At 58.3% G+C, this 12,067-nt stretch overlaps 1 protein-coding gene across 2 annotated transcripts; it reads left to right on the top strand.

The window, feature by feature from the left end:
- The first annotated feature begins 200 nt into the window (after window positions 1–200).
- ESAM (endothelial cell adhesion molecule) lies at window positions 201–11,266 on the top strand. Of its 2 annotated transcripts, XM_055728642.1 has the most exons (8): window positions 201–494; window positions 731–849; window positions 6,988–7,145; window positions 8,336–8,549; window positions 8,643–8,798; window positions 9,845–9,967; window positions 10,106–10,244; window positions 10,700–11,266. In XM_055728642.1, the coding sequence occupies exons 1-8, from the start codon at window positions 283–285 to the stop codon at window positions 11,049–11,051; spliced, it is 1,473 nt and encodes a 490-aa protein (XP_055584617.1). In that variant the 5' UTR covers window positions 201–282; the 3' UTR covers window positions 11,052–11,266. The 2 variants fall into 2 exon arrangements, with proteins under 2 accessions (XP_055584617.1, XP_055584618.1); XM_055728643.1 differs by lacking the exons at window positions 201–494; window positions 731–849 and adding an exon at window positions 1,248–1,330.
- Window positions 11,267–12,067: the final 801 nt, after the last annotated feature.

Raw genomic sequence — 12,067 nt, 5'->3', positions numbered from 1 at the left:
GTGTCGGTCCTAATAAAATCAAACAAACACGTACGGGCGTCGGCAAATGTCTTTCTCCTCCTCGAGGGGGGAATTCTGGCGGGATGCGGAGGTCTTCTCCTGGGTTATTTCCACCAGGGCTTTGTTCCAGGGGTCGTTATTATGTGAGATGTTTAATTTTTATTTTTCTTTGGGGGGGGGGGGGGGAGTGCCGCTGGAGCTGGTTTCCTTCCCCGTGGAGATGCCTAAAATGTTTGAAAACGCGAGGACCGCTGCCCGGCTGGCGTTTGGCGTCATCTTCGGATGCAGTTGAGCCCTGAGATGGCGGAGAGAGGAAGAGGAGAAGGAAGAGGAGGAGGAGGAGGAGGAGGAGGAGGAGGAGGAGGAGGAGGAGGAGGATGGGGTCGATCCCTCACTCCCGGTGCCCGAAATAGGGTGAACGTCCCCAAAAGAGGGCGAGTTGCCCCCAGGAGCCTCTGCCAGGAGCGAGAGCGAAGCGTCAGGTGGACCAGGAGGTGAGGTGGTAGGCAGGAGGTGCTGGCAGGGGGAAGGTGGGATCCCGGTGGGATCTGGCCAGGTTGATCCCCCCAAAGCTTCCTCGCTCCCCGAGGCGGGATCCTGCAATCCCGGCGGCCGGGCTGGATTTAGAGGGGGAGACGAGGGCGAGAAGGGATTAATTCCAACCCCCCCCCCCGCCCCTCCTCCTCCTCCTCCTCCTCCTCCTCCACCGTCTAATCTCTCCTGCTTTGAGGTCTGACCCCGGTTGGATCGAGGACCGGGATAACCTGGGCCGAGCCGGGCAGGATTCGTCCCGAGGCTCCGTGAAACCAGGGAGCTGGAGCCGGAGAATCCCAAATCTCCTTTTTTGGGGTATTTTTTGATTTGCTTTTAAGGATGAATGTGTTTATCTGAAGGTCCCTGGGGGTGTTGGCAGGAGGAGGGTGAAGGATGGAGCCGGGGAGGGTTTAGGGGTCCCTGTGCCCCCCCCAGTGGGTGACATTGGGGTGCCACATTGTGCCCTTAATATCATAATTAATAATAACCCAAATAATTAATGATTACCACCGATTTGTCGGTGCAGGGCTGGTTTTCATGCCTGGGGCTGGGGGCTGCTTTGGACCCCGGTGTGGGGGGGGGAGGGCAGTGCCTGGGGCTGGGATACCCCCCCTGGGGTGGGAAGAGGCCCCGCCCCTTCCCCATGCCCCTCCCCCTCGGAGGCTCCGCCCCCACCTGCGGGCGGCTCCCCCCCCCCCCCCCCCCCCCCCGGGTCCCGGCCCCCCCCCTCTGGCACCTGCGGGTCCGGCCATGGGCGCGCTGCCGCGGGCTGCGCTGGCGCTGGCTGCGCTGCTGGGTGAGCCCCGCCGCACCGGGGGGACCGGGGGGACCGGGGGGGTGCGGGGGGGGGGGGGCGAGCTGGGGGGGACCGGGCAGGATGTGCAGGAGCCAGAGAAGCAGCGGGCAGGACCCGGGGTACCGGGGATGGCACCGGGCAGGACCCGGGGTACCGGGGGGTACCGGGGGAGGGCACCGGGCAGGACCCGCGGTACCGGGGATGGCACCGAGCAGGACATGGGGTGCCGGGGGGGTACCGGGGGGTACCGGGGGCGGGCACCGTGCAGGACCCGCGGTACCCGGGGGGTGCCGGGGGGTATCGAGGAGGGCACCGGGCAGGACCCGGGGTACGGGTTGGTACCGGGGGAGGGCACCGGGCAGGACCCAGGGTACCGGGGGGTACCGAGGAGGGCACCGGGCAGGACCCAAGGTACCGGGGGGGGCACCGAGGAGGACCCGGGATACCGGGTGGGTACCGCGCAGGACCCAGGGGTACTGGGGGGGTACTGGGGAGGACCCGGTGTACCGGGGGGGGGGGGGCACCGGGGAGGACCCGGAATACTGGGGGGGGGTGCACCGGGCGGGACATGGGGTACTGGGGTGGTACTGGTGGGGCACCAGGTAGGACCCGGGATACTGGGGGGCGCACCAGGCAGGACCCAGGGGTACTGGGAGAGCACCGGACAGGACCCATGGGTTCTGTGGGGGCACCGGGCAGGACATGGGGGTACCGGGATGCACCAGGCAGGGCGTGGAGGAGCTGGGGGGCACCGGGCAGGACGCGGGGGTACTGGGGGCTCACTGAGCAGGGTGCGGAGCAGTGGGGTGGCATCCAGCCAGATGCATGGGAGCCCAGGGACCCCCCCTGGGGAGCTTTCATGGGGCACCGGGTGGGACACAGGGGTACTGGGGGACTCATGGCACTCCCCAGCCCCTCTCCGTGCTCTCGATCCCCCCACCCCAACAGGAAAGTGGGTGCTGGGGGGGGTGTGTGTGTGGCGATCCACCCCCATCCCCTCTTTGGGGTGCCCCAAGAGGAAGAAATCAGGGTCCCCCGGGAAAAGCCACTTTGTTCCTTGGAGCTGCTGAATGGCACCTTCCAGCACCCCCAAACCAAAAGCCACCCCATGGCGGGGGGACCCCGATGTGCCAGAGCCAGTAATTCACCTCCCTGCATGGCGTCGGGCAGGAAAAAATCAAATTTTTTTCCTCTTTCCCATAAAAACCTGCCCCTTCCCTTGTTGACTGGTGCTTTACGGCCACCCCAGTGGGTTTTGGGGTGACGGGTCTCAACCTCCCTCTGTCTCTGGCATTTTCCCCTCCTTCCCCCCCTAATCTCTAGCCCTATTTGAGGTTTTTTGGAAACGCCATGGTTGCTCCAAAGGCAAACATCCCTTGGCGTTCCCAGCGGAGGAGAGGCCTTTGGGGAAAGGAAATGGCCCCAAAAACAATGGCAGTGGCGTTTCCTCCCTGGCGGGATGCTGGGTGGGGGTCCCTGCACCCGGAGCCACTGATTTTCCCTCCTGGAAGGTTTTTTTTTCCTTGATAAAAGTTAATTGAAGGGCGTTGAGATGAGGCGTGGTGGTCACTTCATCCTTAAATCCCACCGGGATGCTCCTTTGCTGCAGCCCGACAGCGTTAATTTGCATGGGGTCCTCATGGATCCCCCCAGAAAAGTCATGCCGAGCCCTGGGGGGTGATGCTGTAGAGCCCAAGAGCACAAAACCGCAGCAAAAAGATGCTTTGAAGCCCCAAACGGGTGTTATTCCTTGGAAATTCGCTTTCAAACAGCCCGTCCCCACCCTGCAGGCTCCGTACGGGATCGTGATGGGGATAAGCGGAATGAGGGGTGATGCTCAGCATCCCTGTCCCCATCCCATCCCCATTCCCATCCCATCGCCGCCTCCTTCTCCCGCATCAGGAATTAAAGCGCGTTTCCATCTGTAGCAAAGTCACGTAGTAGTATTATTATTATTTTATTTAATTCTTTTTCCCCAAATTTGGTCTCTCTGGAGGATACGGCGCTTTCTGCCCCTCACCCCCGCCCAGGGTCATGAGAAAAGCCACCGTGGATTTTCCCAACGGACGCTGCTCCGCAGCCCGGCATCTCCTATCTGCCCGTTTATAAATAGTTGGAGTTAAGGGGAGAAAAAAAAAAAAATCCCCCAAAAATAATAAAAAAAAAAAGCTGGGTGGCTGCGTCGCATCGCTGAGATGCTCCTTGACCTTTTTCCAAGGGTTATTTTTTTTTTTTAAGGACTCATTTTTCCGGCCAGATTCCCGCTGTGTGTTTTAAATCCCAAACTTGGTCTCTCAGGATTTAATTTGGGTCTGGGTTTCACATGACTCCGGCGCCTTAATCCTATCGAATGGGGTCATCAAACCCCAACCGCCTCCAGGCATTAATTCCCCATACGGTTAATAGCTTATAGGGTCGGGGGGGGGGGGGGGGGGGGGAATGCTGATTTGGGGAGGGGGGGATAATTTGGGGGGAGGTCCAGGCTGCACCTTGAGCTGGGAAGCAGCTTTTTTGGGGTGAAACGATGCGATTTTGGATGAGGATGGGGTGTTTAATATAGGTGTGGGGATGAATCCCGAGGTTGCTGCAGGTGCGCAAGGATTTAAAGGTATTTTTTTCCTAGGGAAAAAATTCAAAGGTACATTTAAAGATTTATTTTTTTTTTCCGCGGGGGGGGGAAAAATGTAAAAGTATTTCGAAAGGTAAATGTAAAGGGGTTTTTTTTCCATATGGAAAAAAATCCAAGCAGATGGCCTGGAGCAGAGGGAAAACTCCTGGGCAGGTGCTTAGCTCAGGGCAGCTGGATAAAAATCCAGATTTTTCAGCCCAAAGAGCAGCCGGGCGGTCCCAGGGTTCCCCCCCACCCCCGCTGATATGCCTATGAGCACTGGGAGCAGCTTAATTTTTTCGATCTGGTTAAAGCATTAGAGGATTTGAAGCGGCGAGGTGGCTAAAGCTGGAGCTGATGCCAAAGGGTTCGGTCCCCTGCCTGCAGCTCGAGCACCAGCTCTCCCAACCCTTTTTTAGGGTCAGATTTGTCCCAGATGAGAAATTTGGGGTGAATTCTGCAAGAAAAAGGGGATTTTGGGGACCGAGCAGCCTCCAGATTTGGATCCATCCACCTCTCCCTGTTGTGCTGGAGGGGGGGATGATGGAGCTGCAATCTCCTGCCACCGCGGTTTCAGGATGACAGAGCAAAGCTGCAACCACAGAGCGCTATTAACATCGTCATCATTAGGTTTCAGAGTTAACACACCCTGGTGAGGGCACGGGGGGCCTGGCCCGCAGCCGGCACCGGCAGGTTTGCTGCGGTTGCAGTACATGGGGCTGTTTGGATGCCTTGGGGTACGACAGGCGGTGCCGGAGCATCTTTTCATCTTCCAGAGCCTGGATTTCCCCAGGGACCCGCAGCGCCTGTTGGCCCATCACCTTTTTTGTGCCCAAAAAATGTTGCTGATGGAGGAGCGGGGCTGGAAAACCGGGATTTTCCCAGCTGTTGGGGACGCACAGAGGTTTAGGAGTTGTGGTGTCATTTAATGATGCCATTAGCATCATTAATGAGCCATAATAATAATAACAATAATATAATTAATATAACTATCATTTTCATTGTTATAAAATATAATTATATTCATAATTATTATATAATGTACATGACATTATCTCTTTTATTATAGAAAATACAATATAATTATTATATACATCATATTTTCTTCTAGATTATCTAAATTTAATACAATTATATGTACAGTGATGGAGAAGCTGGGCTGAAAAAACCTGGATTTTCCCAGCTGTTGGGGATGCACAGAAGTTTAGGAGCTCTGGTGTCATTTAATGATGCCATCTGCATCATTAATGAACTATATTATTATTATTATTATTAGCATTAACATTAACATCATTATTATTAGAATTAACATCGGTTTTATCACTACTATCATTCCTATGAGTGTTATGGTAACTAATAGCACTATCACATCCCCACTATTATCACTGTTCTTATAAAAACATATGCTTATTTGTGATTATTATACTATATATGTATATTTATGATTATAGAATGCATATTATCTCTTATCTATTTTACTATATAAATTACAACAGAATTATTAGATATCATATATTTTCTTCTATACTAAATTTAATACAACTATCTTGATCGTGACATAGATTTCCAAGACAATTAACGTCCTTTTTCCATACTGTTGATTTTATTCCATGCCATAGCTGTCTATAATTAATAATAATAATAGCAGCAATTATTTTGCCCACGCTAGGGTGGCACGCAGGCTCCCCCCTGCCACCTCCCTCGCCCGGCAGCCGTTTTTCTTCCCCCTCGCCAGGACTTAAGGGTTTATGTTCTTAGCCTGGGTGAGCTATTTTTAAGCATCCTCACCAGACTGGGGCTGATTTCTCCCGGTTTTTCACCAGAGAAGGGAAATTTGATTTTTTTTATTTTTTTTTTTAAATTCCTGGGAAGACTTATCGGCCGAAGCAGAGTTTCCTGCCTGGAGCTGGAAGGCTCCGTCCGGAAACTGTGCCGATGCCTTGTCGGGAGGGGGATGAACGGATGCAGGGAGGAGGCTAAAAATACCCCCTGGGGCCTTGTTTTCCTCTTCCCACCCTGGAAATATCAAATTAAAACCCTTGAGTCTGTAGAGAAGAAGGTGAGGCTGTTGGAGCCTCCCTAAATCCTTCAAAACCAGGTTTTTTTCCCCCAAATTCCAGGTGGCAGCAAAGATTTGGGATGATGGGGTAGCATCATCCTTCCCACCCTGCATCCCAACCCAGAGCATCCCTGGGGCGCTGGCAGGACTGGGGCCAGCTGGGGACATGGATCGATGGGCGGGATGCAGGGATGGAGCTGCCGGGATGCAGGTCCTCGGTGGCATTCCCCCGGGAAAAAAAAAAAACAAACCAACCCCAGCGCAAACCCGACCTCGCCTGAGCCGATTAATTTTCCAGCTGAGCCTTACAGGCAAAGCCGGGGAGTAATCTTCCCCTGGGAGCCGGAGCATCCTTCTCCGGTCCGTGGTACCCACTGGTATCCCATTGCCTCCTCCCAGTGGCGTTTGGGGGGGATGCTGGGACACAGGGAGTGTAAGGATGGGGTATTTGGGATGGGATAGGAGTTGGGATGGGGTGAGATGGGGGTTCAGGGGAGGCCACCCGTGAATAATCCCAGTTTAGCACCAGCAGCAGAAAGGGGGGGTGCTGGGATGACAGGAAGGCCTTGTGGGGTGCATGTGGGCGCCTCCCCTCAAAATAAATCCCATGGGATGGAGGATCTGGTGCAGCATCGGGGTGGTCAGGGGTACCCCAGTGCTGTGCTAAAGGGGGGTGTCCGGCTGCGGGAGCCCCCTGGGGAGAGGCAGCGGTCCCCCAGGAGTTGGGGGGGTTTCCCCACCCCAGGCAGGGGGTAAAAGGGGGATGGGAGGGAGCGGCATTGTCCTGCATCCTCCAGAGCGGCCGGAAAGCCCTTCCCATGGCAGGGAAGGAGGAAGAACGTTCTGCTGGCCCAGCTCCCGGCAATAACTTGGGATTGTTGGGGTTTCCCTTGGGAATGGGGAGGATTTGCAACAATTGGTGGGGTTTTGTGGGAAAATGGCATGGGGTTGAGTCACGTCCCGTTTTCTTCTCTCTCCGGCTGTGGGCAGGTGTCTCCTCGGCTGTGCTGGAGGTGCACGTGGGGACAAGCTTGGTCTTCTCGGTGGAGGGGCAGCAAGCGGTGCTGCCCGCCTGGTACACCAGCCACTCCCAGAAGAAGCCCTACATCACCTGGCTGCTGAACAAGGAAGATGCTGGCCCCTTCCAGGTGAGAAGTGGGGAGGGGATGTGGGGGGAGAGGGAGGGGACAAGCCAGGCAGTGCCCATGGTGGGGAGGTGCCCGCGATGGGGAGATGCTTGTGGTGCCTATGATGAGGAGAGGTCCACCACGGGAAGGTGCCCATGGTACTTGTGATGGGGAGATGGCTATGATGGGGCCATGCCAGTAGCGCCTGCAATGGGGAGGTGCCTGTGGTGCCTGTGGTGGGGGAAAGCTCATGGTGCCCATGATGGAGTGGCGCCCATGATGGCGAGATGCTCATGGTACCCGTGATGGAGTGGTGCCCATGGTGCCCATGATGGGGAGATGCTCGTGGTGCCCACCATGGAGTGGTGCCCATGATGGGGAGGTGCCCATGATGGGGAGCTGCTCATGGTGCCCACCATGCAGAGGTGCCCACTACATGGAGGTGCCCACGGTGCCCATGACAGGCAAGCTCATGGTGCCTGCAATGGAGAGGCGCCCTTGATGGGGAGATGCTCATGGTGATGGTGACGTGTAGATGCCCACGATGAGGTCATGTCTGTGGTGCCTGCAATGGGGAGATGCTTGTGGTGCCCACAGTGGGGAGGTAGCCAAGATGGGGAGATGCCCTTGGTAGGAAGATGCTCATGGTGCCCACACTGGGGAGGTGCCCACAGTGGGGGGATGATTGTGGTGCCCATGATGCAGAGGTGCCTGCAATGGGGGGAAGCTCGTGATGATGGGTCGGTGCCCACGATGGGAGCATGTCTGTGGTGCTTGCAACAGGGAGATACCCATGAAGGGAAGATGCCCAGGACTGGGGGATGCTCATGGTGCCCATGATGCAGAGATGCCCACAGTGGGGGCATGATCATAGTGCCTGTGCTGGGGAGGTGCTCATGGTACCTGTGATGGGGAGATGCCCGTGATGGGAGGATGCGTGTGGTGCCCGTGATGGGAGGATGCGCGTGGTGCCCATGATGGGGAGATGCTCATGACAGGGCAGCTGCCATGGTGCCCATGGCAGGGGGGTACTTGTGCTGCCCACGGTGGGGAGATGCCCACGGTTCCCATGCCATGGATGCTCAGGACACCTGAGGATGCGGGGAGCTCCTGCAGCAACGGCTACTCCACAAAATTTAGGATTTGTCAGAGGGGTTCCTCTCCTGCAACACCATCCAGATGTGACCAAGCAGGTGTTTTCCCCCATGCAGATCCTGACCTACCTGGACGGGGTGGCAAAGGTGGAGGAGACAGAGCTGAAGCCCCGCGTGGGATTCCTGTACCCCATCCTCACCCACAACATCTCGGTGTTCATCAACGCCACCCGGGAGCGTGACTCGGGCCAGTACATGTGCACCGTCAACGTGGTGGATGACGACACCAGCACAGGCAAGAACATCGGTGTCATCAACCTCACCGTCCTGGGTAAGGCTCCGCTGGTCACCCCGGCTCCTTTGGACAATCCCCCTCCCCCACCCCCACCCCGGTGTCTCTGGGGATTAATGTGGGTGCCTGCAGTGCCACCAGCCACCCCCAGCTGCCAGCTGCACGGCAGCCCCACCGTGGGAGCCAACGTGACGCTGAGCTGTGCCTCCGAGAAGGGGAAGCCCTCGCCCGGGTACCAGTGGCAGCGCACGGCCCCCACCCTGCAGGTCTTCTTCCCCCCTGCCCAGGGTAAGGTGGCACAGCGGGGGGCTGGCGGGGCGGGGGGCGGGGGGGTTGGAAAATCCTGGGAAGCTTCAGCTGGGGGATGCTTTCAGCTTTGTCCCCCTAACCCTGCCCCAGGAGAGTGTCCCCCTAACCCTGCCCCAGGGCAATGTCCCCCTAACCCTGCCCCAGGAGAGTGTCCCCCTAACCCTGCCCCAGGGGAGTGTCCCCCTAACCCTGCCCCAGGGCACTGTCCCCCTAACCCTGCCCCAGGGCAATGTCCCCCTAACCCTGCCCCAGGGGAGTGTCCCCCTAACCCTGCCCCAGGGGAGTGTCCCCCTAACCCTGCCCCAGGGCACTGTCCCCCTAACCCTGCCCCAGGGCAATGTCCCCCTAACCCTGCCCCAGGGGAGTGTCCCCCTAACCCTGCCCCAGGGGAGTGTCCCCCTAACCCTGCCCCAGGGCAATGTCCCCCTAACCCTGCCCCAGGGGAGTGTCCCCCTAACCCTGCCCCAGGGCACTGTCCCCCTAACCCTGCCCCAGGGCAATGTCCCCCTAACCCTGCCCCAGGAGAGTGTCCCCCTAACCCTGCCCCAGGGGAGTGTCCCCCTAACCCTGCCCCAGGAGAGTGTCCCCCTAACCCTGCCCCAGGGCAATGTCCCCCTAACCCTGCCCCAGGGGAGTGTCCCCCTAACCCTGCCCCAGGAGAGTGTCCCCCTAACCCTGCCCCAGGGCACTGTCCCCCTAACCCTGCCCCAGGGCAATGTCCCCCTAACCCTGCCCCAGGGGAGTGTCCCCCTAACCCTGCCCCAGGGGAATGTCCCCCTAACCCTGCCCCAGGAGAGTGTCCCCCTAACCCTGCCCCAGGGCACTGTCCCCTTAACCCTGCCCCAGGGGAATGTCCCCCTAACCCTGCCCCAGGGGAGTGTCCCCCTAACCCTGCCCCAGGAGAGTGTCCCCCTAACCCTGCCCCAGGGCAATGTCCCCCTAACCCTGCCCGCTCCCTGTCCAAGGAGGTTTTGGGGGGCACAGGCCGGTGGTCCCAGGGCAGCACCTGAATTTCTCGCCCGCAGACCGGGCCAGGGGCACCCTCAAGCTGACCAACCTCTCCCTGGACATGTCGGGTCTCTACGTCTGCGTGGCTGAGAACCAAGCGGGTTCAGCCGAGTGCAGCATCCTCCTGGAGGTGCACTCAAGTGAGTACTGAGTACGTGTCCACAGGGCTGGGGAGGGTGGGAGCACGGTCCCCACGAGGTCCCTGTGGGGTCCACATGGAAATAAGGAGGGAGGCGACCTCCCCCCGTCCCCGCCACCTCCCTGCCTCTCTCCGGCAGCTAGCACCAAAGCAGTCATCGCCGGCGCCGTGCTGGGCTCCCTGGGTGCCCTTGCCACTGTCATCTTCTTCGCCCAGCGAGTCGTTGGCTACCGGAGGAAGAAACGTGACTGCCAGGAGGAGGCAGCCAACGAGATCAAGTGAGGCGCCCCTCCTGCGGAGGCGGTTCAAGTTGTCATCGCTAGCTTTCAGGGTTAATGAGGGAGGAGGAGGTTTCCATCTCTGGCCAGTCATCATTAGGTTTCAGAGTTAACGAGGGGTGGGGAGGAAGGTTTCCATCTCTGGCCAGTCATCATTAGGTTTCAGAGTTAACGGGAGTGGGGAGGAGGTTTCCATTTCTGGCCAGTCATTGCTAGTTTTCAGAGCTAATGGGGGAGGAGGTTTCCATCTCCAGCCAGCCGTCATTAGGTTTCAGAATTAACAAGGGCATTTTCCGCTTCTGTTTCCCCCCCCTTTCCCTCTTGCTCCCCTCTTTTGGGGTCCAGGAGCTGTGGCACAACCTTGGGGGCCCCATTGCTTTGGTGGGGGGCTGCTGGGGAGGGGAATATTGGGCTTGCTCAGCGCTGATCTCTCCGACGTTGTCCCCTCTCGGCAGGGAAGACGCCGTGGCCCCCAAAACCCCCACGTGGGCGAGGAGCCCGGCTTCGGACACCATCTCCAAAACCAGCACCTTGTCCTCCATCGCCGGCACCCGGGAGAGACCCTACGGTGCCAAACCCCCCTCCGACACCGCCTCCATCCTCACCACCACCGGCAGCTACCGGGGACCCCCACCCCGGGGAGGGGGACGCGTCCCCAGCCTCTCCCCCCCCACCATTAACGGGGTCCCCCAGCGCCGCCAGGATCCGGCCGCCCCCCCGGGGTCGTTGCCCCCCTCCAGCTTGGCACGGGCAGGCGCCATCCCCGTCATGGTGCCGGCACAGAGCCGAGCCGGCTCCTTGGTGTGAGCCCCCCCACCCCCAAAAGAAAGGGGTGCTCGTATGCAGAACGCAGACACCCCCTCATTTTCTGGGGTGTTTTTTTTCCCCTTTTTGGGTTGGTTTTTTCCTTTTTAAAAGACGCCTCAAGCAGCTGGACTCGTCGTGGGGTTGTTTAATGGATGCGGGAGGCTCCTCGGGTTTGGGGGGGCCGAGTCTCCCCGTAAATATAACACCCCAAAATAGCCCTGGCCCCGCCTGGAGGGGGGGATCCTCTTATTTTTTATATATATATATATATATATATATATATATATCAGTTGAAATGGGGGATTTTTTCATAAAAGAGCATTAGAAGCAGGGGGGGCAAACGAGGGGTCGGGGGTGGGGGTGGGGCACGCACTTTTTTTAGGGGTTTTCTGATTAAAAGTGGCCGCGCTGTTCGGCGCCTTCGTTTTGGGTGAGTTTGTGGGGATTCAGGGAGTTGGGGGCCCCATGTCCCTCCGGGTGATGTCATAGCGGCTGTGTGATGTCACAGCGCACCGGCCGGGGTCCTCAGGGTAGCCTCTGTGGCATGTGTGTGTTGTCACACCCCAAGGCCCATCGCTGGTCCGTCACCGTGATGTCACACCCTGTGTCAGGCAGGATGATGTCACAACGAGTGTGTGACATCACAGCACCCAGCTCATGCCGGTGTGACCCCCCGCTGGCTGCCGCATCCATCGGCGATGTCGTGTGCGCCTGTGTGATGTCACACCCGCCATCACACAGCCAGGGGTGACATGACACATGCCTATGTGATGTCACACCAGCTGTCACACGTCCAGCAGTGACGTCACACCACCCAGCTCATGGCTGCAAAGCGTGACATGAGCTGTCTCCCACCCAGGAGCGGCATCATGCCATACCACGCACGCTTGCGTGACGTCACGCCAGCCATCGCACGCCCTGCAGTGATGTCACATGTGGCTGGATGGTGTCACACCAGCCACCACACGCCTGCCAGTGACGTCACACATGCATGTATGGCATCACCCGCCCCGTGA

Source organism: Falco cherrug, chromosome 17 (genome assembly GCF_023634085.1).
Source record: "Falco cherrug isolate bFalChe1 chromosome 17, bFalChe1.pri, whole genome shotgun sequence".
Classification (NCBI taxonomy): domain Eukaryota; kingdom Metazoa; phylum Chordata; class Aves; order Falconiformes; family Falconidae; genus Falco; species Falco cherrug.
The sequence above is the reverse complement of the archived record's forward strand: the minus strand, read 5'-3'. Positions and strand labels throughout refer to the sequence as shown.

What these genes read in the sequence shown, in the direction of transcription:
- ESAM (XM_055728642.1), top strand. Translation starts at nt 283, where the DNA reads ATGCAGTTGAGCCCTGAGATGGCGGAGAGAGGAAGAGGAGAAGGAAGA. An exon ending in AGCGTCAGGTGGACCAGGAG is followed by an intron (nt 495 to 730) that starts GTGAGGTGGTAG and finishes TCCTGCTTTGAG; the next exon opens with GTCTGACCCCGGTTGGATCG. An exon ending in CCTCCTGGAGGTGCACTCAA is followed by an intron (nt 9,968 to 10,105) that starts GTGAGTACTGAG and finishes TCTCTCCGGCAG; the next exon opens with CTAGCACCAAAGCAGTCATC.